At 46.7% G+C, this 27,292-nt stretch overlaps 2 protein-coding genes and 1 pseudogene across 4 annotated transcripts; 2 read left to right on the top strand and 1 right to left on the bottom strand.

Moving 5' to 3' along the window:
- Window positions 1-13,817: 13,817 nt before the first annotated feature.
- Window positions 13,818-18,238, top strand: LOC127305136 (two-component response regulator ORR23). The gene is made up of 6 exons (XM_051335514.1): window positions 13,818-14,610; window positions 15,015-15,167; window positions 15,386-15,799; window positions 15,885-15,955; window positions 16,557-17,735; window positions 17,881-18,238. The coding sequence occupies exons 1-6, from the start codon at window positions 14,472-14,474 to the stop codon at window positions 17,947-17,949; spliced, it is 2,025 nt and encodes a 674-aa protein (XP_051191474.1). The 5' UTR covers window positions 13,818-14,471; the 3' UTR covers window positions 17,950-18,238.
- An 832-nt stretch (window positions 18,239-19,070) lies between these two features.
- Window positions 19,071-21,219, top strand: LOC127305135 (BTB/POZ and MATH domain-containing protein 2). 3 transcript variants are annotated; one of them, XM_051335512.1, is made up of 3 exons: window positions 19,071-19,408; window positions 19,643-19,747; window positions 19,825-21,219. In XM_051335512.1, the coding sequence occupies exon 3, from the start codon at window positions 19,833-19,835 to the stop codon at window positions 21,042-21,044; it is 1,212 nt and encodes a 403-aa protein (XP_051191472.1). In that variant the 5' UTR covers window positions 19,071-19,408; window positions 19,643-19,747; window positions 19,825-19,832; the 3' UTR covers window positions 21,045-21,219. The 3 variants fall into 3 exon arrangements, with proteins under 3 accessions (XP_051191472.1, XP_051191473.1, XP_051191471.1); XM_051335513.1 differs by having other exon boundaries at window positions 19,813-21,219; XM_051335511.1 differs by having other exon boundaries at window positions 19,643-21,219.
- Window positions 21,220-22,979: 1,760 nt separating this feature from the next.
- LOC127309100 (F-box protein At5g18160-like) lies at window positions 22,980-24,219 on the bottom strand (annotated as a pseudogene).
- Between the last annotated feature and the right edge of the window lie 3,073 nt (window positions 24,220-27,292).

Raw genomic sequence — 27,292 nt, 5'->3', positions numbered from 1 at the left:
ACCACTGATGTGTTCGATGCATAGAAAACAAAAAAATTCTACCGTGAAGAAGAACAAAACCAAGATCCAATCTAGGAAAAGCCAAGATCTGATCAATGAATATCGGAGCAACGAGAAATAAGAGAGACTAAACCTCGAAGATCCAAAGCCTAAACGAGATCAGATCTCGTGGTTGATATAGACGATCGTTCTGGTGCTGCAATCCGACAGCACTTCCGTACTCGGTCGCACGTATGGTGTCGATGAAGTCCTTCCTCTCCCCTTTACAGTGGGCAGCGGAGGTGTGGTAGATCTCCTAGAAATCCAAGCAGCACGACAACGTGGTGGTGGTGGTGGAGGAGTGTAGGATAACGTTGCATAGAAAACAAAAAAATTCCTACGGCGAACACGAAATCCAAGCCAAGATGCAATCTAGAAGACGGTAGCAACGAGGGGATTATCGAGTCTCACCCCTGAAGAGATTCCAAAGCCTACAAGATGAGGCTCTTGTTGCTGCGGTAGATGTTCACTTGCCGCTTGCAAAAGCGCGTAGAAGATCTTGATCACGATCGGTTCCGGCGCCACGAACGGGCAGCACCTCCGTACTCGGTCACACGTTCGGTTGTTGATGAAGACGACGTCCACCTCCCCGTTCCAGCGGGCAGCGGAAGTAGTAGCTCCTCTTGAATCCGACAGCACGACGGCGTGGTGTCGGTGGCGGTGGAGAAGTCCGGCGGAGCTTCGCTAAGCTACGCGGGCAATATGGAGGAGAAGGGGGCGGCTAGGGTTTGGGAGGGGTGGCCGGCCACTCTATGGGGGGCGGCCAGCTTGTGGTCTTGGGTGGCCGGCCCCCTCCCCTTGGCCCCTCATTATATAGGTGGATCCCCAAGGGTTGGTCTCCAAGTCTTCGAATAAGACCCAAACCAAAAACCTTCCATATGGTGGGGAAACCTAGCCCAGCTAGGACTCCCACTAGAGGTGGGAGTTCCACCTCCCATATGGGGGGGTGGCCGGCCCCCTAAGGGGGAGTCCACTTGGGACTCCTCCCCCACTAGGGCTGGCCGGCCATGGAGGTGGAGTCCCATGTGGACTCCACCTTCCTTGGTGGTTTCTTCCGGACTTTTCTAGAACCTTCTAGAACCTTCCATAGAACCTTCCGCGTCAATTTTATTCACATAAAATGACATCCTATATATGAATCTTATTCTCCGGACCATTCCGGAACTCCTCGTGATGTCTGGGATCTCCTCCGGGACTCCGAACAAATATTCGAACTCCATTCCATATTCAAGTTCTACCATTTCAACATCCAACTTTAAGTGTGTCACCCTACGGTTCGCGAACTATGCGGACATGGTTGAGTACTCACTCCGACCAATAACCAATAGCGGGATCTGGAGATCCATAATGGCTCCCACATATTCAACGATGACATTAGTGATCGAATGAACCATTCACATACGATACCAATTCCCTTTGTCACGCGATATTTTACTTGTCCGAGGTTTGATCTTCGGTATCACTCTATACCTTGTTCAACCTCGTCTCCTGACAAGTACTCTTTACTAAATACCGAGGTATGTGGTCACTTATGAACATAGTCATATGCTTGCAAGACAATATTCGACAGTCCACCGAGAGGGCCCAGAGTATATCTATCCGTCATCGGGATGGACAAATCCCACTGTTGATCCATATGCCTCAACTCATACTTTCGGATACTTAATCCCACCTTTATAACCACCCATTTACGCAGTGGCGTTTGATGTAATCAAAGTACCTTTCCGGTATAAGTGATTTACATGATCTCATGGTCATAAGGACTAGGTAACTATGTATCGAAAGCTTATAGCAAATAACTTAATGACGAGATCTTATGCTACGCTTAATTGGGTGTGTCCATTACATCATTCATACAATGATATAACCTTGTTATTAATAACATCCAATGTTCATGATTATGAAACTAATCATCCATTAATCAACAAGCTAGTTAAGAGGCATACTAGGGACTCTTTGTTGTTTACATATCACACATGTATCAATGTTTCAGTTAATACAATTATAGCATGGTATATAAACATTTATCATAAACATAAAGATATATATAATAACCACTTTTATTATTGCCTCTTGGGCATATCTCCAACAGTCTCCCACTTGCACTAGAGTCAATAATCTAGATTACATTGTAAGGTACCTAACACCCATGGCATTCGGTGTTGGTCATGCTTTGCCCTAGGGAGAGCTTTAGTCAACGGATCTGCTACATTCAGATCAGTGTGTACTTTGCAAATCTTTACTTCTCCATCTTCGATGTACTCGCGAATCGAGTGGTAACGCAGCTTGATATGCTTCAGCCTCTTGTGTGACCTTGGCTCTTGTGCATTGGCGATGGCACCCATGTTATCACAAGAAATGATTAATGGGTCCAATGCACTAGGAACCACACCGAGCTCTACAATGAACCTCTTCATCCATACCGCTTCGATGAAGCCTCCGAAGCCGCTATGTACTCGATTACTGTTGAAGACTTCGCCACCGTGCACCGCTTCGAGCTTGCCCAGCTTACTGCAGCACCATTCAATATAAACACGCACGTGCACCGTGACTTAGAGTCATCGGGATCGGTGTTCCAACTTGCATCGGTGTAACTTGTTACAACGAGCTCTTGGTCACCTCCATAACAAAGAAACATATCCTTAGTTCTTTTCAAGTACTTCAGGATATTCTTGACCGCTGTCCAGTGTTCCATTCTGGATCACTTTGATATCTGCTAGTCAAACTAACGGCATGTGCTATATCCGGTCTAGTACATAGCATGGCATACATGATAGAGCCCATCGCCGAGGCATAGGGGATCTTACTCATCCTTTCTCTTTCTTCTGCCGTAGCGGACCTTGAGTCTTACTCAAGACCTTGCACAGTAACATAGGTAAGAATCCTTTCTTACTTTCGTCCATTCTAAACTTCTTTAGAATCTTGTCCAGGTATGTACTCTGTGATAGCCCTATTAGGCGTCTTGATCTATCTCTATAAATCTTGATGCCTAATATATACGATGCTTCACCAAGGTCTTTCATTGAAAAACTATTATTCAAATAACCTTTAACACTGCTTAGTAGTTCTATATCATTCCCGATCAATAATATGTCATCTACATATAATATCGGGAATGCTACAGAGCTCCCACTCACTTTCTTGTAAATACGAGGCCTCTCCATGACCTTTGTATAAACCCGAAGTCTTTGATCACCTTATCAAAATGTCGGTTCCAACTTCTTGATGCTTGCTTCGGTCCATAGATTGAACGCTGAAGTTTGCATACTTTGTCGACATTTTTTAGGATCGACAAAACCTTTGGGTTGTACCATATACAACTCTTCCTCAATGTCTCCATTAAGGAATGCTGTTTTGACATCCATCCGCCAAATCTCATAATCGAAAAATGCAGCTATTGCTAACAAAATCCTCACAGATTTTAGCTTCGCTACAGTGAGAAAGTCTCATCGTAGTCAACTCCTTGAATTTGTCGGAAACCCTTTGCGACAAGTCGAGCTTTATAGACAGTAATATTACCATCAAGATCTGTTTTTCTCTTGAAGATCCATTTATTCTCGACAGCCTTTCGGCTATCAGGTAAGTCTACCAAAGTCCATACTTTGTTATCATACATGGATCCCATTTCGGATTTCATGGCTTCTTGCCATTTGTTGGAATCTGGGCTCATCATCGCTTCTTCATATGTCGCAGGATCCTCATCATTGTTATCTACAATCATGACATTTAGACAAGGATCATACCAATCAGGAGTGGCACGTTCCCTTGTCGATCTGCGAGGTTCGTGTAGTTTCCTCGTTCGAAGTTTCATGATCATTATCATTAGCTTCCTCGATTGCCGGTGTAGGCGATGCAGGTACAACTTAAGATGCTGCGCTACTCGATCAACGAGTATAGATTCATCAATCTCATCGAGTTCTACTTTTCTTCCAGTCACTTCTTTAGTGAGAAATTCTTTCTCAAGAAAGGTTCCGTTCTTAGCAACAAAGATTTTGCCTTCGGATCTGTGATAGAAAGTGTACCCTATAGTTTCCTTAGGGTATCCTATGAAGACGCATTTCTCCGCTTTGGGTTCTAGCTTGTCCGGTTGTAACTTCTTTACATAGGCTTCGCAACCCCAAACTTTTAGGAACGATGACTTAGGTTTCTTATTAAACCATAATTCATACGGTGTCGTTTCAACGGATTTTGATGGTGCTCTATTTAAAGTGAATGCGGCTGTCTCTAATGCATAACTCCAAAATGATAACGGCAAATCAGTAAGAGACATCATAGAACGAACCATATCTAAGAGAGTTCGATTACGACGTTCGGACACACCGTTTCGTTGAGGTGTTCCTGGCGGAGTCAATTGTGAAAGTATTCCGCATTTCTTTAAATGCATGCCAAACTCATAACTCAGATATTCACCTCCACGATCAGATCGTAGAAATTTGATCTTCTTGTTACGTTGATTTTCTACTTCCCTTTGGAATTCCTTAAACTTCTGAAAGTTTCGGATTTATGTTTCATGGAATAGATATACCCATATCTACTCAGATCATCTGTGAAGGTTAGAACATAACGATAACCACCGCGCGATGCTACGCTCATTGGTCCGCACACATCGGTATGTATGATTTCTAATAAGTCAGTAGCTCGCTCCATCATACCAGAAAATGGAGTCTTAGTCATTTTTCCCATCAGACATGCTTCGCATCTATCAAGTGACTCAAAGTCAAGTGATTCAAGTAATCCATCAGTATGGAGTTTCTTCATGCGTTTCACTCCAATATGACCAAGACGACAGTGCCACATATAAGTAGAATTATCATTCAATTTAATTCGCTTAGCATCAATGTTATGTATATGTGTATCATTACTATCGAGATCTAACAGAAATAAGCCATTCTTTTCAGGTGCTCGACCATAAAAGATATTATTCATAAAAATAGAACAACCATTATTCTCAGACTTGAATGAATAACCGTCTTGCATTAAACAAGATCCAGATATAATGTTCATGCTCAACGCGGGTACAAAATAACAATTATTTAGGCTTAAAACTAATCCCGAAGGTAGATGTAGAGGAAGTGTGCCGACAGCGATCACATCGACTTTGGATCCATTTCCAACGCGCATCGTCACTTCATCTTTCAGTAGTCTTCGTTTATTCTTTAGTTCCTGTTTCGAGTTACAAATATGAGCAACCGAACAAGGTATCAAATACCTGTGTACTAGTACGAGAACCAGTGAGATAAACATCTATAACATGTATATCGATATACCTTCTTTCTTCTTCTTGACAAGGCCGCTTCTTCGAGATCCGCCAAATACTTGGAGCAATTACGCTTCCAAAGTGTCCCTTCTCCTTGCGATAATAGCACTCAAGATCGGGCTTAGGGCCGTTCTTAGGTTTCATAGGAGGTGTGGCAGCTTTCTTGCCACCCTTCTTGAATTTTCCCTTAGACTTGCCCTGTTTCTTGAAACTGGTGGTCTTGTTGACCATCAACACTTGGTGTTCTTTCTTGATCTCAATCTCAGCAGCTTTAAGCATGGCAAAGAGTTCAGGTAACTCTTTGTTCATGTTCTGCATATTGTAGTTCATCACAAAGTTCTTGTAACTAGGTGGCAGTGATTGAAGGATACGATTAATCCCCAGTCTGTTAGGAATAACTATTTCCATGTCACTGAGTTTCTTCGCATGCCCGGTCATGGCGAGCATGTGCTCACTAAGGGAGCTACCTTCTTCCATCATGCAACTGAAAAATTGTTTCGATGCTTCATAGCATTCCACGGCCGCATGAGTTTCAAAAATAGTCTTCAACTCTTTTATCAACTCATGAGGATCGTGGTGCTCAAAACATTTTTGAAGATCGGATTCTGCATCGCATAGGATAGCACACCGAACTTGAGAGTACCGAGTTTTCCGAGTCGCGTAAACATTCTTTACTTCATCGGTTTCTCGTTTCTGCCGGAGGGTCACCTAGCGGTGCATCAAGCACATATTGCAGATTTCCGCCAGAGAGGAAGATCCTCACATGACGGAACCAGTCGGTGAAGTTGCTACCGTTGCTCTTAAGCTTTTCTTTCTCTAGGAACTGGTTAAAATTGATTGGGGACGCCATATCTACAACATATATTTGCAATAATTTAGACTAAGTTTATGACAAATTGAGTTCAAATTTTAATTCAACATAATTAAAAATCTAGGTGAACTCCCACTCAAAACAATATCCCTCGCATTGTCTTAGTGATCACACGAACCAAATCCACCGCACCTAAGCCCGATCATCACGAGACAAGGTGTGATTTCAATGGCGAACACTCAAAGTGTTCATCATATCATCCATATGATTCATGCTCTACCTTTCGGTATCACGTGTTCCGAGACCATGTCTGTACATGCTAGGCTCGTCAAGGCCACCTTAGTATCCGCATGTGCAAAACTGTCTTGCACCCGTTGTATGCACTTGTTGATTCTATCACACCCGATCATCACGAGATGCTTCGAAACGACAAGTCTTGGCAACGGTGCTACTAAGGATGAACACTTTATTATCTTGAGATTTTAGTGAGGGATCATCTTATAATGCTACCGTCGCGATCTAAGCAAAATAAGATGCATAAAAGGATTAACATCACATGCAGTTCATATGTGATATGATATGGCCCTTTTGTCTTTGCGCCTTTGATCTTCATCTCCAAAGCACGGACATGATCTCCATCATCTTCGGGCATGATCTCCATCATCGTTGGCGTAGCGTCAAGGTCAATGACGCCGTCTTCATGATTGTTCTCCATGTAGCAACTATTACAACTACTTTGAAATACTACTCAACATGAAATTTAAAGACAACCATAAGGCTCCTGCCGGTTGCCACAATACAATAATGATCATCTCATACATATTCATCATCATATCATGGCCATATCACATCACCAAACCCTGCAAAAACAAGTTAGACGTCTCTAATTTGGTTTGCATATTTTACGTGGTTTAGGGTTTTCGAGAGAGATCTAATCTACCTACGAACATGAACCACAACGTTGATACTAATGTTGTCAATAGAAGAGTAAATTGAATCTTCACTATAGTAGGAGAGACAGACACCCGCAAAGCCTCTTATGCAATACAAGTTGCATGTCGAACGAGGAACAAGTCTCATGAACGCGGTCATGTAAAGTTAGTCCGGGCCGCTTCATCCCACTATGCCACAAAGATGCAAAGTACTCAAACTAAAGATAACAAGAGCATCAACGCCCACAAACCATTGTGTTCTACTCGTGCAACCATCTATGCATAGACACGGCTCTGATACCACTGTAGGATAACGTTGCATAGAAAACAAAATTTTTCCTACGGCGAACACGAAATCCAAGCCAAGATGCAATCTAGAAGACGGTAGCAATGAGGGGATTATCGAGTCTCACCCCTGAAGAGATTCCAAAGCCTACAAGTTGAGGCTCTTGTTGCTGCGGTAGATGTTCACTTGCCGCTTGCAAAAGCGCGTAGAAGATCTTGATCACGATCGGTTTCGGCGCCACGAACGGGCAGCACCTCCGTACTCGGTCACACGTTCGGTTGTTGATGAAGACGACGTCCACCTCCCCGTTCCAGCGGGCAGCGGATGTAGTAGCTCCTCTTGAATCCGACAGCACGACGGCGTGGTGTCGGTGGCGGTGGAGAAGTCCGGCGGAGCTTCGCTAAGCTACGCGGGCAATATGGAGGAGAAGGGGGCGGCTAGGGTTTGGGAGGGGTGGCCGGCCACTCTATGGGGGGCGGCCAGCTTGTGGTCTTGGGGTGGCCGGCCCCCTCCCCTTGGCCCCTCATTATATAGGTGGATCCCCAAGGGTTGGTCTCCAAGTCTTCGAATAAGACCCGAACCAAAAACCTTCCATATGGTGGGGAAACCTAGCCCAGCTAGGACTCCCACTAGAGGTGGGAGTTCCACCTCCCATATGGGGGGGTGGCCGGCCCCCTAAGGGGGAGTCCACTTGGGACTCCTCCCCCACTAGGGCTGGCCGGCCATGGAGGTGGAGTCCCATGTGGACTCCACCTTCCTTGGTGGTTTCTTCCGGACTTTTCTAGAACCTTCTAGAACCTTCCATAGAACCTTCCGCGTCAATTTTATTCACATAAAATGACATCCTATATATGAATCTTATTCTCCGGACCATTCCGGAACTCCTCGTGATGTCCGGGATCTCATCCGGGACTCCGAACAAATATTCGAACTCCATTCCATATTCAAGTTCTACCATTTCAACATCCAACTTTAAGTGTGTCACCCTACGGTTCGCGAACTATGCGGACATGGTTGAGTACTCACTCCGACCAATAACCAATAGCGGGATCTGGAGATCCATAATGGCTCCCACATATTCAACGATGACATTAGTGATCGAATGAACCATTCACATACGATACCAATTCCCTTTGTCACGCGATATTTTACTTGTCCGAGGTTTGATCTTCGGTATCACTCTATACCTTGTTCAACCTCGTCTCCTGACAAGTACTCTTTACTCGTACCGTGGTATGTGGTCTCTTATGAACTTATTCATATGCTTGCAAGACATTAGACGACATTCCACCGAGAGGGCCCAGAGTATATCTATCCGTCATCGGGATGGACAAATCCCACTGTTGATCCATATGCCTCAACTCATACTTTCCGGATACTTAATCCCACCTTTATAACCACCCATTTACGCAGTGGCGTTTGATGTAATCAAAGTACCTTTCCGGTATAAGTGATTTACATGATCTCATGGTCATAAGGACTAGGTAACTATGTATCGAAAGCTTATAGCAAATAACTTAATGACGAGATCTTATGCTACGCTTAATTGGGTGTGTCCATTACATCATTCATACAATGATATAACCTTGTTATTAATAACATCCAATGTTCATGATTATGAAACTAATCATCCATTAATCAACAAGCTAGTTAAGAGGCATACTAGGGACTCTTTGTTGTTTACATATCACACATGTATCAATGTTTCAGTTAATACAATTATAGCATGGTATATAAACATTTATCATAAACATAAAGATATATATAATAACCACTTTTATTATTGCCTCTTGGGCATATCTCCAACAAGGAGAAGATTTTACAGGGCTTCCAAGCCGGTGCAAGACTATGGTGGAGGAGGAGAGCGGCGGCTAGGGTTGGAGGATAAGGGAGGACCGCGCCCCCTGCCCCTCCCCTCTTTATATAGGGGAGGCCGGCCAGGGTTGCCTTGGTCCCTCCTCCAAGCCCTAGGGCCGACATCCAAAGAGGGAGGGGGACTTCCCCCAAGTCTTTCCTCCTAGGATTTTTAGGGAAACCCTAAAGGGTGGCCGGCTTGGGCCTTGAGGGTGTGGTGCGCCTGGCCCATTAGGCCTGGGCTGCACCCACTCGGCTCATGTGGACCCTCCCGGGGTTGTGGGCCCACTGGTGGACCCTCCGGAACCTTCTACAAACTTCTCGGTCTTCCACCGGAAAATTCCCGAACTTTTCCAAACCCCAGAAAATAACTTTCCTTATATGAATCTTACCTCTCCAGACCATTACGGACCTCCCGTGATGTCCTGGATCCATCCGAGACTCCGAAAAGCATTCGGTCTACATCTCATATTCCCAATCTAATATACGACATCGAACATTAACTGCGTCACCCTACGGTTTGTGAACTATGCGGACATGATCGAGACTCTTCTCCGATCAATAACCAATAACGGGACCTGAAGATCCATAATGGCTCCCACATATTTAACGATAACTTAGTGATCGAATGAACCATTAACATACGATAACAATTTCCTTTGTCGCGCGATACTTTACTTATCCGAGGTTTGATCATCGGTATCTCTATACCTAGTTCAACCTCGTTACCAATAAGTACTCTTTACTGTCATCCCTAGTGACCTAGTCACATGCTTGCAAGCTAATTGAATGACATTCCACCGAGAGAACCCAGAGCATATCTATCCGTTATCAGGATGGACAAATCCCAATCTTGATCCATATGCCTCAACTCATACTTTCCGAATACTTAATCACATCTTTATAACCACCCATTTTCGAAGTGGCGTTTAGTAATCAAAGTAACCATCCGATATAAGTGATTTACATGATCTCATGATCGAAGAATTAGGTTACTATGTATCGAAAGCTTATAGCAAGACAAACTCAATGACTTGATCTTATGCTACCCTTATTGTGAGTGTGTGTCCATTATATCATTCTCCTAATGACATAACCTTATTATTAACAATATCCAATGTTCATGATCAGGGAACCATGATCATCTATTAATTAACAAGCTAGTTTAACAAGAGGCTTACTAGGGACTCTTTTATGTTTACATAACACACAAGTATTAGTGTTTCCGGTTAATACAATTATAGCATGGAATGCAAACATTTATTGTAAACACAAAGATATAATAATTGCCTCTTGGGCATATCTCCAACACTAGTACCGTGAACGGCGGGAGGCGATCGAGCGGCGGCGGCGAGAGGCGGTGGAGCGTCAGCAACAGCAGGCGGCGGAGGAGCGTCAGCAGCGGGAGGGCGCTGGCGGCAACGGAGGCGGCCTGGGGGCGCGGGCGGATGCGTTGGCGGCACAACTGGAGGCGCAAATGGAGTAGGAGGAGGACGACGAGGCGGAGCAGGAGGAGGACGACGACGACTTTGAGTGGTTCGACGACGACGGACCGCACCCGGACGAGGCAGCGGATCAGCAACCAGCGCTCGTCGAGTCATTCGAGTCGGAGAAGAAGCTCCATGACGACGCCCGTGCCCGCGAAGAGGCGCAGATTCGCCGCGTCGTCGAGCTCTCCCTCCAGGCGGCGCAACAGGAGCGGGCATGCGACGACGCGCTGCTCACCGCCCTACGCATGGAGAGGCAGCGCGCGCAGCAGGAACTACGGATGAGGGGCGTCGAACACACCGTCGGGCGGTCAGTAGGCTAGGGTTTAGATAAAATCTAGCCGTTTTCATTCAAACTTTGTAATATATAATCAAATTTGAATGAAAACTTTTATTTGCGTGCATTAATATTTATTTGGGGACGGCGTTTTGGGGACGCGGCTAGGGAGCGACGTCGCCCAAACGCGGCACGAACAAAAGACGTCCCTCAAACGCTTAATCCGACGCTGTTTGTGGGACGCGTTAGGGATGTGACCGGGGATGCTCTTAGGTGGTCCAAGTACCTTAAGGTACGTAAGTTTGGTTGTGTTTGACGAGTTTTGTACTTCTTCGAAACCTCTATAATAGATTCGATTTTTGTCCTATAAAAATAAGCAAAGCAGTGTTTGGTGGGCACGAGCCAGGTATGTTCTTTAAGAGGGTTACGCTTTACCTAGGTGGGTAGCTAGGGCAGGCTGCTTTTTCATTAGGGCACGACAGGATTACATGTAGCTCATTGATCTCGTACGTAGTACCGCTACTTTTCCTATGAACATGGTACACTAGAGAGTAGTACCATGTGACGCATGGTCTGTGGATGGCGAGGTCGACTCGATCGGGAGAGAACCCGATCGCCACTCACCAGTCAGGCAGTCACCACTCGGCAGGTTAACGGTGGAGAGATGGAGCGAGCTTTCGTTTACGATAGGCGATAGTGTGCGTACGTGGCCGGAAAAACCATTTCGCCTGCCCGCGTGCGTGGCCGGCCGGTACCCATGGTAGTTGACTATTTTCCTTTATGCATGTGCCCAGTAGTATATATTGTACTCCTGCAGGCAGTGCGCTCGTGACGGGCGATGTCAACGGATGACGTTTTTAGATGCTGGCATAACGACGTATGGTGTGCGTACGTATGCTCCAACGTAACCACCCCGCAGAGAGTCAAAAGGTCGATGCCCCGAGCTAGCTAGGTCCATGTCCATTCACCGGCAGCCCCAGCGACGGGCACCATAGCCTAGCTAGGTTGCCTACCTCCTGCCCCACCGCCGGCCTGCGCGCGCGCGCGGGAAACACCAAACGCCCCGCGCGCTACCCGGCGCCGGATCGAGCGACTCCGACCGGCCGGCGGGCGACGGCGATTAACCCGTGATCATGCACCGTCGATTGATTCCTCGTTAATCGACGGCTTTGCTCCCTTTCGATTTTTTTATTGCATCCATTCATGTATTATAAGGTGCATGTAGAGGTCGGAGATGATCAACATAATACTTGGTAGTTCCTTGCGTGCTATAGGCACAAATTTGTTTTGTTTTCGTGGTGTATTCATATGGTGTAGAGGTCACAGATGATCATTACACAGATGCATATTAACATTTCATTTGAAGAAGATAAATATCTTTTTTCTAAACATAAAGCTCGAAAGCCCGATTTTAAATTAAAAAAAGCTCTCAACCGGCTAGGATTACACAAGGCCCTCCGTACAACACAACATCGCACCACACCACACAACGCTGCAATGGCCGAACGATACAAGGAAGAACTCTAAGAAGCTTACACCACTATGCTACAGCACAAGCACTACACCTCCATGTGACAAATAATCTTGGTATTAGTAGTAGATGTCCCCATGTTGTCCTCCCGAGCTGTCCGAGCCGAAACTTTAGCCCCCATCCTGATCGACATCTCCCTCGACGCCACGGGAGGGAGGCTAGCTACATGCAAAGTCTAAATGGCTCCAACATGGTGAGGTTGTCCCGTTGTGTGGTGCTCAGACCACCGATTCTTCCCTCCTCAAAATACAGCTTCTACTTAGATCTAGTTTTGGGCCTTGATCTGCTCCGCTACGGTGCTCTTCTAATACACTGCAAGAATTGCGAGCTGATTTGTGACCCTCCATTTTAGCCACCAAATCGTGTCCACTTTCCATTTCTTTTTAGAAATGCATCGTAATGGTGGCGGCAAGGTCAATTAGACGAATGGTGCCGTGGGGGTTATGATTTTCTTGCCAAAGTGCGCCGAACATGACAATGGCTCTTTGTGGTACTCCATGGGATAACTCCCCCCCCCCCCCCCATGCTTTTTTGCCATTGCGGCCCTCGTCATTGTCCCTCTTCATTCGTGCAATCGACACACTTCGGTGGGCTAGCTTTTCACATGGATTTGAAGTTGTGTCTATAGAAGCGTCACACCCCTTATGAGGGTGGGAGGTCCTCTCTTGTCTTGTTGTTAACTTCAACAGAGTTTCTCTAGAGTTGACACGTCCCATGTCATATGTAGTTGGCTATGGTGGTGGAGTGCCCTTGTGTTGTGGAAGTTACCATGGAAAAAGGTTTTGTTTCGGTTTTGTGCTAATCTCTCCTTTGTTTCGCTTCCTCTTTATTATCTACTTGTCGGTCATCGTTCTTGGCTATGCTATCTTCCTTTTTGTCTGCGTGTCTGTTGTTTTCGTCTATTGGCATGTGATTATTTCTCTATCGGCTGCCGGCCTTGAGCCATCTCCTACAGTTTCGATGTACATGAGGATACATTTTGACCTAATGGAAAATTTTCAAAGGGGCTGACCATGGCCATATATAGTTTTTTGTGGAAAACAAATCTTGGTACATAGTAGTACATCGAAACCTATCAAATAACCTAGACAATGCAAAGAAACAAACTTAGCATTCTAAAAAAAGAACTTAAAATAAAATTTCCCGAACACCCATCAAATGCTCAAAATCAAACTTCTTGGCAAAAGGAAAAAAAAAAGAACAGCATCAAAGCATCTCAAAACACAGCAGGCCTACTGTTGTGCGCTACAGAGGATCACGTCCACACCTGTAATTATCAGCTCGGAGGCTGGTGGGCCCCACCCTCTGTTGTATCCATGCCTGACGCCACCACTGTTTTGACCCGAGCTATATCCATGGCCATGGGCGGCCATGCCCCCTCTCAGACAATCCCTCCCCATCTCTTCCCCAACCACGAGAACCGCTCTTCCTGCCCCCTCCGAACAACTCCCCATCTCCGCGGCAGAGAGATCAGCTTGTTCGAGCCTGTGATCGAGGCGAGGGAGGTGCAGGATTGGTTGGTTGGTTGTCTGGTCGTCTCCAGCGGTCGCCGTCTCCGCTCCTTTTGCCGTCCAACTCCCCGGCCCCCCTTCTTGCTTTCTCACACCTCCGCTCCAATAATGATGGTGGTGCGGTGGTGGTGGTGGGTTTGGTCCTGAAGCCCCATCCGTCCATCCCCAGGTCCAAATCCACCAGCTGCTTCTTTCTTTCTCTTTTCAGCTAAGGTTGGGTCGGGTGGTGGTAGGTTTTCTTTCCTTCCTTGCTGGGGATTGGGAGGCCTCGGGTCCAAGCCACCTCCCCCGTCCACGTCGCAGCGCCTCGTCGGTGCCGCTAGCCCCCGCAATTGGCTCGATTGGGGATTCTTGGTCTCTTGGTTGGGGACTAGCGCCAGTGCCACTAGCAACTTGTAGGCAAAATTCGTTTCTTGCTTCTCGCTTGTGAGGCGCTGGTGCCTGTTCTTGGTTCTCTTCCTGCGAATTGGGAAGGCTTGTCTTCTCATGAGGACGGAGGAGAGGAACGGCGTGGCGGGGGCGGGGAGGGACCAGTTCCCCGTCGGCATGCGGGTACTCGCCGTCGACGACGACCCCGTGTGCCTCAAGGTGCTCGAGACCCTCCTGCGCCGCTGCCAGTATCACGGTGAGAAATCTTACTTGCAGCTCCATGCTGTGATTTTATCTGTGTATGTGGGAGCCAGGCACTGCGTCAGGAGTAGTCAATTTCAGTTATTCTGTTTCAGAATTTCGCCTGTTCCTCAGTGTCTAGGACTGCCAGTGAAAATGTTGCTGGTGGTTGTCACAGCTCAAAAGTAGATTTGATGTACTATCATGTAGTATAAATGCTGCATGTTGCGTACTCTTGTTGGATACATCCATTCAATTGTATGATCTGAATTTATGTTTCCACTGTTTATCTGGAGTATAAACAAATGCATGCTGCATCAGTTTGGGCTTTGGATGCAATTTCGCCATGCAAAATGTACAAGATCATTTCTGTTTTTTACTGTTATTTGCTTCGAAGAGTAACCTGTACTGTTTTCCTAGTGACGACGACGAACCAGGCTGTTATCGCGCTCAGGATGCTGCGGGAGAACAGGGAGATGTTTGATCTAGTTATCAGTGATGTCCACATGCCAGACATGGACGGCTTTAAGCTTCTTGAGCTGGTGGGGCTTGAAATGGACCTCCCTGTCATTAGTAAGTTCCACATTTTATCTATCTCACAGCTGTATAATTCTTACTGTTCTTGGCAATAGCAACCAAGGAGGCACCTGTGCAAAGTATATACAAAGATCGTCAGATCGATATTCTTTTAGATACATAGTATCAATTCTGCACACATAATCCTATGCTCTGTGCTTTCTAATTGGGGAAAAGGGGAAAACGTTAATGCTAACCAACTATTTTCCATGCAGTTTTATCGGTGAATGGAGAAACAAAGACTGTCATGAAAGGGATAACTCATGGTGCCTGTGACTATCTCCTAAAACCTGTCCGGATTGAAGAGCTTAGGAATATCTGGCAGCATGTTGTCAGGAGGAAATTCAGTACCCGTGAGTGTGTTACTCTTGATACCTACGAAGAGTGCAATAAGCCACTAAGTGCAGATTCTGACTATGCATACGGCCAAGTTACATGTGGGTCGCCTGACCAAAGTGGGAGGCCCATCAAGAAGAGGAAGGAATACCATAGCGAGGAGGAAGATGAAGATGAGGACAGCAATGGTCAAGACAACGATGACCCTTCAGCTCCAAAGAGGCCAAGAGTTGTTTGGTCAGTTGAACTGCATAGAAAATTTGTTGCTGCTGTCAACCATCTTGGAATTGACAGTAAGAACTTATCAGTACTTTCCTTTTGTGTCGTTATTTGCGTAGAGTAACTCATGGTACTCACCATCATTTTCTGTTTATGCAGAAGCTGTGCCAAAAAGAATACTTGAGCTCATGAATGTTGAGAAACTCACTAGGGAAAATGTTGCAAGTCACCTACAGGCAAGGCACTTTATTTACTTTCTTGTAGTTATCAGAAGATCAGTACCTTGTCCGTCCAATACAGCCAAATGTAAATCTCTGTACTGCAGCCAGCAGCTAGGTATTAAAGGTAGAAGTGCATACAACAAGTTATAGCCAATAGATAGTTTTGATCTATTTCGCACTAGGCATTGTATATCCTGCAAATGTTCATTATGCAAATGGTACAGGATACTACCATATATTATGCTGACCGATTAACATTATTTAAGTTTGTGCTGAAAGAAAGCACCGCTCCCACACTTCTAATGTCGATATTAAAGCTGGAGTGTGAAAAAACAAGTTTGTATTTTTTCACTGTAAAAACTGCAAGTTTCTGGAACAAGTCCTGAAACAAGTAAATGAGTAATCAGGTAAGAGCTGGATAAAGGGACTTTTTGTGTAGCACTTCTCTAGACCTTTTAATAAGATTCAGCAAGCATGAGTATGGTGAACTAGAATTTAGCTCTATAATGGTTCTATATCTCACTTCGAAACAAACTAAAGGCTAGATGTGCAATCACAGTTAAGTGCTCCTTATAACCTACTTCACAAGTCTAACCGTTTGCTTGTGTACATGCAGAAATATAGGCTTTATCTCCGACGGTTAAGTGCTGTGGCATCACAACAAGCTGGCATCGTTGCTGCTTTGGGAGGCAGAGACCCCTTTCTGCGCATGGATGCATTTGAAGGGCTCCAGGGTTATCAAGCATTCACATCTCCTGCAGCTCTATCATCTTTCAGTGCACATGGGCTAAGTAGTCCTAGAAACAATCAGGCAGCAGTTGTGATACAGGGCAGATCAATTCATACTGGCAGTGTCAGTTCCACAACAAATAATTCCATTGGTGATGCAAATAAGTACCATCTTAGCCTACAAGGAAACCAGCATGGGAAACTGGCACAAGGTTTAGCCACATCGCTTGGGCAGGCCCAACTGCAACAGAAGTGGATGAATGAAGACAACGGTGATCTGTCCGCCATCCTTTGTGGCAATAGCCTGGTTAAAGGCATGCCTAGCACGCTCCGAAGTGTCACGAGCAGTACATTACTGCCTCAAGATCAAGTGGAGTGCACACAAGCCAAAGTAGCCATCCAGCCGTCAATTCGAGCTCCGCCTGCAAGTTTAGAACTTCTCGAAGGTGCCGTTGGAGCTTCTTCTGATCCATTGGAGTCTCGTGTATCCCAGCAGGGTGCTCTTCCTTTATGTGGATTTTCTGGGAGCAGGCTGCCAGTGCATGGTCCATTCAACAATAATGGTGCAACAAGATTGGGTGACGCATTCTCAGCAAGTTTCCGTCCAACCAATGACCTCACGGTAGCAAGAGGTAGCAAAGTGGGAGCCAGCTCTTTTGGTGGCACGATACATTTGTCTCCAGACACCGAGCAAAAGTACTGGAGCTTTGGAAGTGGGAACAACTTTAGACAGAAGGCGGATGAAAGTAGTGCAGATAGTCTACTTGATCCAAAGCTTGTATGGAGTTCGTCTCAACTTACAAGTAATGTTGGTGCTCATCATTCCATGAGCCAGAGGTCGAACAACTGCAGCATAAATATCGGTCACGGTGCCAGAATGTTTGGACAGATAAGTGCAAATGCTTCACCGGTTGTTCCACAAGCGAAGATCGATTTCCTCTTGTCAGGAGATACTTCGATGGCAAGGAATGCCTCGGAATCAAGCATTCCGAGGCTGCAAACCGAGCTCAGCTCTAGCACCTGCAGTTTCGACGGTCTTCTCAATTCCATGATCAAAGTGGTAATGCAACTTATTTCTCTCCATTCAGTGTATCATCCATCTTAAGGAACAAAACCAGTTTCTTGAAGCTAGCAATCCATTTTTGTTTATCATAATCTCATTGTAAGCAACTTGTCTGACAACAATTTTGCTTATGCATGTGCAGGAGAAGGACGACAATGCCTTTGGTGATGATCTGGGGTGCGACTTCTACTCGCTTGGGGCTTGCATATGATCAGAGGCTGCCGCTCCCGTGCATCCACGTCTCTCTACAACTTGTGTATACTATGTTCGCCCGACTGTATGGTATGTTATGGTGTGTAGTGTAGTGTAGCTACCTAGTATTGCTGATCTTTAGGCCTAGTTCTGCTGCCCTGCTTGGGCTGTATGTAATTGTAGTAGCCGTAGTAGCTGTTGGAGAACAAGATGGTTCTTTTGCTAACTTGAGCAGCTAGACATGGATTGTCTGATTCTAAGCTTATAAGTAAGTAATGTTATGGGGCTCGACTTGGATTTGCTGGAAACTATATTGTCTGCCACATCCATGCATCACGACCAGGTTGATTCAAAGTGTCATCATATACTAATTAAGTTGCAATTGTTCAAAGCATAAGGTTATAAGTAAGTAATGTATGGGGCTCGACTTGGATTCTGTGCTGGAGACTATCTTATCTGTCACAGCCATGCATCACGACAAGGTTGTTTTAAAGTGCCCATGTATGTACTAATTAAGTTGCAATTCTTCAAAGCATAAGGTTAACAACATGGTAGTATTGGGTATTGCCCAACTGGACGGTCAAACTATCACCATGTAATTAAGTTACAAATCTTTATCCAGGCAAAGGTCCATGAGCAACCCAGCAGATTTACCTTGCTCCAGTCCAGGAAGGCACATGTTCAGGTCATTTCTACACACAAAAATGTCAAACCTCTGAACATGAAAAACGCAAGGAAATAAAACCCATGGCAGTATTGCCAACACATGCCAAAATTATCAAGGTTCTTTCTTCAGTCATAAAAGCACCCAAGTAACAACCGTGCTAATCCAGTGCCGTAATACAAATGCAATTATGCAAAGCATGCTTGACAAAACATGTTCACGCAAATAGCGAGCGGGTGTAGCCTCAAAAAAAAATCACGACCAAATCGCACACTGAACAGCAGAGATAAAACAGACAGCTGATGAATGAAGAGATCCAGAAAAGCAAAAAAAAAAGTTATTAAAAATGCCGTCGCTCAAATAGCTATCAGGCTTTGCCCAAACAGTACAGCACCGTTAATGGGCTTTCAGGTTGTGGCCTCAAAAAGCCCAAGTATTCTCTCTGGAAAGCCCTAGCAAAGGCTGCACATACCAGCCGCCGGGCACTCTGATTTTCCGGGGAGAATCGACGCCGGCGGGCGGCGCGGCGAGTGAATCTTTCTCTCCGTCCGGCCGCCGGTTCAAGCGGTAGCTGAACAGGTTCTCCGCCTCCAGCCATATTCCCCTCCACAGAGCTCGGCCGCGCGCCTCCAGCCCGGAATCGTCTGCAAGCTCGCTCGCTCGCCTCCGCCTCCAGCCCGTAATCGTCTGCAAGCTCGCCCGCTTCCGCCTCCGCCTCCAGCCTGAACACTTCCTCCCGCCGGACGAGATTCTCCAGCCCGAGCAGCCTATCCCACCGATCTCCCCAAGCCCACCCCAGACGCTCTCTCCCCCGGTGAGGTGCCGCCCTCCCGTTTGGTGTTTTGTTCTGCTATGTATGGCACATCGCACTGATATAGTATCACACTGTGAGCTAGCCTAGCACTGATATATCCCACTGTTCCTGATTTGTAGAGTAGCATTGTATTAACAAATGTTGATAGAATTTTGTTACAAGAGCACACACGTTATGCTAGTACAAATGAATCCTTATAGACAGCCGAAACCTAACTCTCCGTGAAATGGCCAGGCTGCTGCGCTGCGCTCTCTGATTCCGGTGAGAATCGAACAGCCGGCGCGTGCGGTGCAGCAAGTCTCCGTGCGGCCGCCGGTTCAAGAAGCTGGAGGTGACCAGGTTTACCCACTCACCTCAACCATCTCAGCTCTGAGCTTGGAACGTGAATGGTGACTGGAATTTAGATCGAATCGCAGATTTCATCATGTCCTCGTTTGCCGGTATATCTATGGTAACCGGCAGCGAGGATTGCTTCATACCAGCCGCCAGCAAGGCGCACATCACACCTGCTGTCGACGCCGGCACAGACAGCGGGTACCACCTGCTTGTGGTAAAAGAATACTCGCGTGCCGTACAAGATTTACCCAATGGCAACAAAATCTGGTCTGGGCCTTTCATGGTAGGAGGTCATCAGTGGTGCATCCACTGCTATCCTAATGGTGGCGACCCGAGTTGTGCTGACTTCATTTCTCTCGATCTTTGCCTTGACGATGACAGCGACGATGACCATGACGAAATGGAAGAGTCTGTGGAGGCGAAGTTCCAGTTTAGCTTCATTGACCAGGTTGAGTATCAAAAGCCAATGTACATTCGTGCACGTGAAACACGAAGCTTTTCCATCGAACATCGTTGCTGGGGCTGCATGAAGTTTATGAAGAGAGATGCGCTTGAACGATCTGCTCATCTAAAGGCTGATTGTATCACCATCCGGTGTGATATCATGGTTTGCAATGATCTCAACACCCAGGACACCGTGTCTGACATAGGCCAACATTTTAAATTTCTACTTCAAGATAAGCTGGGTTCTGATGTGACTTTTGAGGTCAGCGGCGAGATGTTCCCTGCACACCGGTGCGTGCTTGCAGCCCGATCTAAAGTTTTCAGGGCACAGCTCTTTGGCCCCATGACAGAGGGTGTTACGTCCAGTGCCATACAGATCAAAGACATGGAAGCAAAAGTCTTTGCGGCTTTGCTTAGCTTCGTCTACTCAGACTCATTTCCTAAGATGGAGGACGAAACACAATCCGTCGAAGGAGAAGAAAAGGATGAAACCCCAGAAGTCGAGGAAGGACAAGAAGAGGAAGCAACAGAGCATGTAACGTGGCTGCAAGACTTGTTTGTAGCGGCAGACAGATATGATATCCAACAGCTCAAGTTCTTATGTGAAAAGCACTTGGCCAAGCACATAGGTGTGACCTCGGTTGCGCCCACTCTTGCTCTAGCTGAGCAGCACCACTGCCAAAGATTGAAGGAGGCGTGCTTCAAGTTTATTGAAGCCCAATCTCCTGAATGCTTGGATAAAGTAATGGCGACTGATGGCTGGTATCATATGATTTCGACGCATCCCTCTGTTTTGAACGAGTTTGTTGCCAAGCTTGTGTCCAATCAGAATAAGAACATGAAGACGAAGCAGTAGAGGATGTAATGTGGCTGGAAGTAACAGTATTATGCATATATGGGATAGTATTCTCTAGGTAATCTTGTCTTGCTTTTGTTACATCAGATTGCTTCCTATGTGCTGAATCATAAATATGGGCTAATATGGACTTGTACAGTCTGTATTATCATGTGCAAGCATCCACATTGAACTATGCAAGTTCCCTGGCTAGTTGTTTCTATGTTGCTTTGTGCCTTTCTTGTCATTGAAAAAAACCCTTTTCTAGTGGTTATGAAGAACTATGCAGATGTTTTATGGAAGGCAAGTTGTCAACCTGGATTTAGGGGGATATTTTTTGATAGGGACCTTCTCCTGGGTGCTTACTTTTCTTGAACTTTTTACCCCATTTTTACTGCTGGTCGCAGGACTGTAGGTTTGACTTGTTTGTGGTTTGGGTTCATGTTTTGTGCCATCGGGGTTTCATAGTCACTTTAGTTTGTTTGATCAGTCGGCTTAGCTGTTGACTTCATGTTTTTTTTCAGTTGCTGTTACTGAGGTGATTAGCTCTTATAGGCGTGCATGATTCGGAATCAGGATGATCTGTGAGCTATTGCTTTGTAACTTGAATTCAGTTGTGTTGTTAGGTAAGAGAAGCGAGCTGGGGCACTAACATGAAACCTACTGCGACATCTTCGAAGTCAAGAAATGTCGCTATGGCGAGAAAACCTGTTACCACCTAAGCCTACTTTTAAAATTTCACAGGATTACAGCACAACCACACAGGAAGGAGAACAGAAAGGGTCACATAAGTTGCTACTAGGAATCCAAACCATCACCCATCAGCCAAAAGCACAGTCAGCTTCAAAAGAGCTCTAGGAAAGAGTTTGCCCATCAATTGCCAACCATGGCACTCGGAGCCTCTGGGTCCAAATGCCTTTTCTTCGAGATCTCGCATGCCATCTTCATGAGTTTCTTTGTCCCTTGCGTCATCTGTTCCTTGGTGTTCACCGATCGAAGTCCTGCTCAATACAACAAGACGAACACATAGTGAAAACTGCTTCCATAGGCGACCTCATAACATGTCCATCGAAGGTCATATAGTGAAAACTGCTTCGATAGGCAAAGCATACAAGTATTTATGTGCATTGTGAGTGATCATATTCTGATATCTAATTGTTCTGCATTTAACAAGTTTCAGAAATATCATTACGAGTGGGCATATTAGAGAGAAAACCATATGTAATCGGCACATATGCGTGGTTCATTCAGTTATGGTTGGCGTTTGTCCTGGAGGTGAGAGGAAAAAACAGGTCAATGCTGCAGACTCGCATACTTTCTGTTTTCTGTCGATAGAAGCAGTCGAGATGGACAACATGTCATCACTGAAACCGTCTTTCCATATGATCAAGACATGAACTTGACCACATGAAAGCAAACAAATATTTGCCAGTCAGGTGGGCTAACTATCAACCATCCAGAGCACATCTTGAACTCGTTTCTACCCAAGACACAAAGCTATGCAAGTGTGCCTGGCAAAGCGTCTTCACACAAAGAGCGTGCGGGTTTAGCTTACTAGTTACGGCCATATTGCACACTAAGCAGCAGGGATCAAACAAACAGCCTATGACTAAGGAGATCCAGAGTTAACAATTTCCATGGTTAAAAATACCTTCAAAGAGCATGAACAAGACTGAATATCTCGTCTTAACGATGCCATGAGTGTGCCTTAACCATGTCAAAAGTAAAGAAAATTTGGGTAGCGGGAAGGAACGTTAGTAAAGTTGTAATATCATATAGCAATACAATTAATAAGACGTTCAATACACCTTAAGAAAGCATCAAATGATGAAAGCTTAGGTGCTACTGCAACCATCCAAAATGACAGTCCTAATCCAGTGTTTATAAGTAAGATGAGCCAAGAACAAAAGACACGCTCTGAGTGCAAGGGCAGCGCAAACCAGGAGCCCTGAACATTCAGGCATGCTCCATGGAGAATGGCTCCTCCTTATCGTCTACTCCTTTCATCCCATGGTACGGGGCTGGAATAATGCTCTCTTTGAGGTGAAGCTGAGTAAGCTTGATACAATATTGACTGTTCCCAATGTCCACCATTCCTATGAAATTGCCATCAATGTCGCAGCGCAGCAAATGATTTCGATTACACATGATCAGAAGCTCGCGCTCATTGAGCAGCCACGTCATGGATCCATTTCCCGGTCAAATAAAGTGGCCTTTCCTTTTCCTTTTCCTTTTCCTTTTCCTTTTGGAAAGAAGTTAGATGAAGTTGTCTTGATGCCTCCATCACTGATAAGTCAACCATGTACTTGAAAGCCCAGAGTTCAGCCTCGTAATCCTGCATCACCCAGACATTGAGGACGTAAGTGCAACGAGAGCAACCCGCCAAAGCAAGGCTCCCCTTTATGCTGAACAACTTCAGATCGTAGATCTGCTGGTCAGGGCAGCCCATCCACCGGAACGACTCGGCTTCTGTGTCGAACACGATGATTTGTCCATCTACACCCGTCGCGTCTCTGCTGCAGTAGGGATGCCAGTGCAGGTTGCCATGGTCGACTACTGGAAAATGGTTCGAACCGCACAACACGGCAAGTAGCTTATGTTCCATGGTACCGGTCTCTGACGTTGTTGGCAGTCTGACTTCGACGCGCCTCGGCGTGTCGCATCCTACCGTGAGGATATATAGGCTGTATTTATAATCATAATAGTGTTGTGAGACGACACATAGCACCCGGTGTTCTCTGGTTGGATGGTGCCGGTAGAAGCCGATTATGACGTTGTGGATGTGCTTCCCTGCGAAACCCATTGTCACGTCTTGGCAAGGCTGAGGCTGTGGCAGGAGAACGCGCGTGCGGATGACCGGGTTGCAGACGTAGGATCGGGATCTCCAGGAGACGACGAGGAGGCCGTCGCAGGCGCCTCTGAAGTGAATCTCGTGACGGTGTTTGGTGTCTGGAAGGAATGGCCAGAGCGCGCCAGCACCGAAGGCGACGAGCATCTCCAGGCCATAGATGAGAGGGAGCGACGGCTGGCGGCGGTGGTGTTGGAGCATGAATTCGGGAGTGGAGGTGGCGCTGCGCCACGACGTGCTGACGGCGCGGCAGCGTCCGACGTCCTTGGACGTCAGCCGGACGAGGATCTTGTCGATGATCTCCTCGGGTAGGTCCTCCAGCAGGGTGGCGCCTCTCCTGTCCGGCATGGTCGGGTTCGATCAACTGAAAAGGGAGTGAGCCGGCGACGCTGGATGACCGGGGGCGGGGGTCAAGCCGTATAGGGGGCACGGCGACGAGGAGAGCTGGAACTGGAAGCCACGGCGCAAGGAGCAAAGCCCGGCGACGGCGAGCGAGATCGATCTCCTATTATCGATGGGGAGTACGTGGGGAAAACAATTAGGTCTCGCGGTCCTTGTGTTCCAATAGGTTGAGGATTTTTCGGTTCAGCGAGTAGTATCCCGTAGTACTTCGTTGGGCGGTGTCACGTACGTAGGCTTGAGTTGTGTTGATGCTTAAAGCACTACGGGAAAGACTGACGTTGCCGTGCGGCACTTTGCACGGCAAAGGCCGCTATACGCACGGCAAAGGCTTTGCCTTGCGTGCACGCACGGCAAAGGCTGCCCGGCAAAGCGAGCGACGGCAAAGGCAACGTTGCCGTGCGCACCGCTTATCTGCACGGCAAAGACCGTTGTCGTGTGCCCTATTCGTTGCCGTGCGTGCGATACTTTGCCGTGCGGCAGAGCGTTGCCGTGCGTGCGGGACTTTGCCGTGCGCGGTGACATTGCCGTGCGGCTCCTCCTTTGTCGTGCGTGGCAACGTTGCCGTGCGCTGTTTCTGTGCCGTGCCGTAGCTTTGCCGTGCGGCAGAAGGCTAGCCCGCACGGCAAAGGCCTTTGCAGCAGACCCTCCAGGACCTCCCAGGCGACATAGATCAGGCTCACCGTCGAACCCTAACCAGTAGATCAGGCTCACCGTCGATCGTGTGATAATGGCTAGAGCTGCGGGTGTATGTGCCAAAGGGTCCCAATCTTGGTTCTCCATGTGTATATGTCCTAAACAAACCTAAAAGAATGAAAAAGTACATTGGTGCACCCTCGCGCGGAGAAATCTAGGGGGGTAGACCCACCGGGGCACACGTTCCGCTGTTTTGGGGGAGGAGGGGGAGAACGACCGCCGGAGCACCGGAACCCCACCAAATCTTGCATGTGGGCCTATGATATGTGTCAAAGTGTGGTGTAAGGTGTAATGGTGCAAAAGTAGCTCCCCTAAACCCTAAACCCTAAACTGGGGAGGCTTCGAGCCCTAAACCCCTCTAAACCCCTAAACCACGACACCGGAGCTGCAGAACCATGCATCATAAACCCTAACCCTAACCCTAACCCTAAACCCTAAACCTATACCTAACCATAAATACTTACCTTTAAACTAAACCCTAGCCCTACCCCCTAAACCCTAGCTCTAACCCTACACCTAACACTAACCAGTAGATCAGGCACACCCTCGATCGTGTGACAATGGCTCGAGCTGCGGGTATATGTGCCAAAGGGTCCCAATCTTGGTTCTCCATGTGTATATGTCCTAAACAAACCTAAAAGAATGAAAAAGTACATTGGTGCACCCTCGCGTGGAGAAATCTAGGGGGGTAGACCCGCCGGGGCACGCATACCGATGTTTTGGGGGGGGGAGGGGGAGAACGACCGCCGGAGCACCGGAACCCCACCAAATCTTGCATGTGGGCCTAAGCTATGTGTCAAAGTGTGGTGCAAGATGTAATGGTGCAAAAGTAGCTCCCCTAAACCCTAAACCCTAGCCCTAACCCTACGCCGAACCCTAACCAGTAGATCAGGCTCACCGTCGATCGTGTGATAATGGCTCGAGCTGCGGGTGTATGTGCCAAAGGGTCCCAATCTTGGTTCTCCATGTGTATATGTCCTAAACAAACCTAAAAGAATGAAAACGTATATTGGTGCACCCTCGCGCGGAGAAATCTAGGGGGTAGACCCGCCGGGGCACGCATACCGCTGTTTTGGGGGGGGGGGAGGGGGAGAACGACCGCCGGAGCACCGAAACCCCACCAAATCTTGCATGTGGGCCTATGCTATGTGTCAAAGTGTGGTGCAAGGTGTAATGGTGCAAAAGTAGCTCCCCGGTGTGACCTTCCTCACCGTTGGGCGATAACACTTAAAAGATTTTCCGAACCGCGGGTTGCTCCGAAACCGTGATATATGTGGGGGATGAACATATATGGAGAGTAATTTTGTATTGCACATTGTCTAATAAATAGTCATAAAAAGAAAAATTAATTAACAAATAAATATAAGTATTAGATGAAATAAAATAGAAAGAAAAACAAAAAAAATTATATTGGCGCACGACAAAGAAGGGAACGCACGGCAAAGGTGCCTTTGCCGTGCAACTAACCTGTCCGCACGGCAAAGGGGCGAGCCACGGTAATGCCCAGGGCCTTTGCCGTGCATGGTTTCTTTGCCGTGAGGCACGTAGGGACTTTGCCGTCTTCCTTTCTTTGCCGTGAGGTTTCCTTGTACTTTGCCGTGATTTGATTCTTTGCCGTGCGCCGCTTCTGTCTTTGCCGTGCTTGCCTTCATTGCCGTGCGCTGCTCTCAGATGTTGCCGTGCGGATTGTCGTTGCCGTGCGCACGTGCTGCTTGCTGCGCACGGCAATGATTTCTTTGCCGTGCGGCGGCTCACGGTATTGAAACGCTGCACGGCAGCGGCTGTTTTTCCCGTAGTGAAGGCTAACGCTGTATGCAGCAGTAGCACACGTACGCAATATACATAGCTGGTGGAACAAACAAGATGGTTCTTTTGCTCACTTGAGCAGCTAGAGACATAGATGGTTGAATCGTTGAGCAGCAAGATACTTTTTTTTTACACAAAACAGCTCTTTATTGATTAGATCACATCAATACACAAGGTTCTCGGATGTAATTCGGAACATAATGAAAAACCTCGCTAGAAGAAACATTAAAGCAGTATTTAGCTAAGATATGTGCGAGCAGCAAAGATACTTAGTGGTACTAATCTGTGGTAATTCAAGTTTGTGCTAGTCTTTTTCTTAAATGGGAGTATCGCTCCAGCCTCTGCATCCACACATCCTTATCAGGTTATTCACAAAACGAAAATACAAAGATCAACTCGAAGCCACCTTCCTAGCGAAAACTCGCTAAATCTAGAAGAACGATGAAGGGGTGACTAAGAACAGGATCAGCACCCTGATCTCACACCAACGCACATCATCTAAAAACTAAGTGTCTTCCCA

The sequence above is a fragment of the Lolium perenne genome, chromosome 6 (genome assembly GCF_019359855.2).
Source record: "Lolium perenne isolate Kyuss_39 chromosome 6, Kyuss_2.0, whole genome shotgun sequence".
Taxonomy (NCBI): Eukaryota; Viridiplantae; Streptophyta; class Magnoliopsida; order Poales; family Poaceae; genus Lolium; species Lolium perenne.
This window is presented reverse-complemented; position numbering and strand designations above follow the sequence as displayed.

Bases quoted from the DNA above. Each gene is read 5' to 3' on its own strand.
- LOC127305136 (XM_051335514.1), top strand. From the start codon at position 14,472: ATGAGGACGGAGGAGAGGAACGGCGTGGCGGGGGCGGGGAGGGACCAG. The intron at 14,611-15,014 runs GTGAGAAATCTT...CTGTTTTCCTAG, and splicing joins GCGCCGCTGCCAGTATCACG to TGACGACGACGAACCAGGCT. The intron at 15,956-16,556 runs CTACAGGCAAGG...TTGCTTGTGTAC, and splicing joins GGGAAAATGTTGCAAGTCAC to ATGCAGAAATATAGGCTTTA.
- LOC127305135 (XM_051335512.1), top strand. From the start codon at position 19,833: ATGTCCTCGTTTGCCGGTATATCTATGGTAACCGGCAGCGAGGATTGC.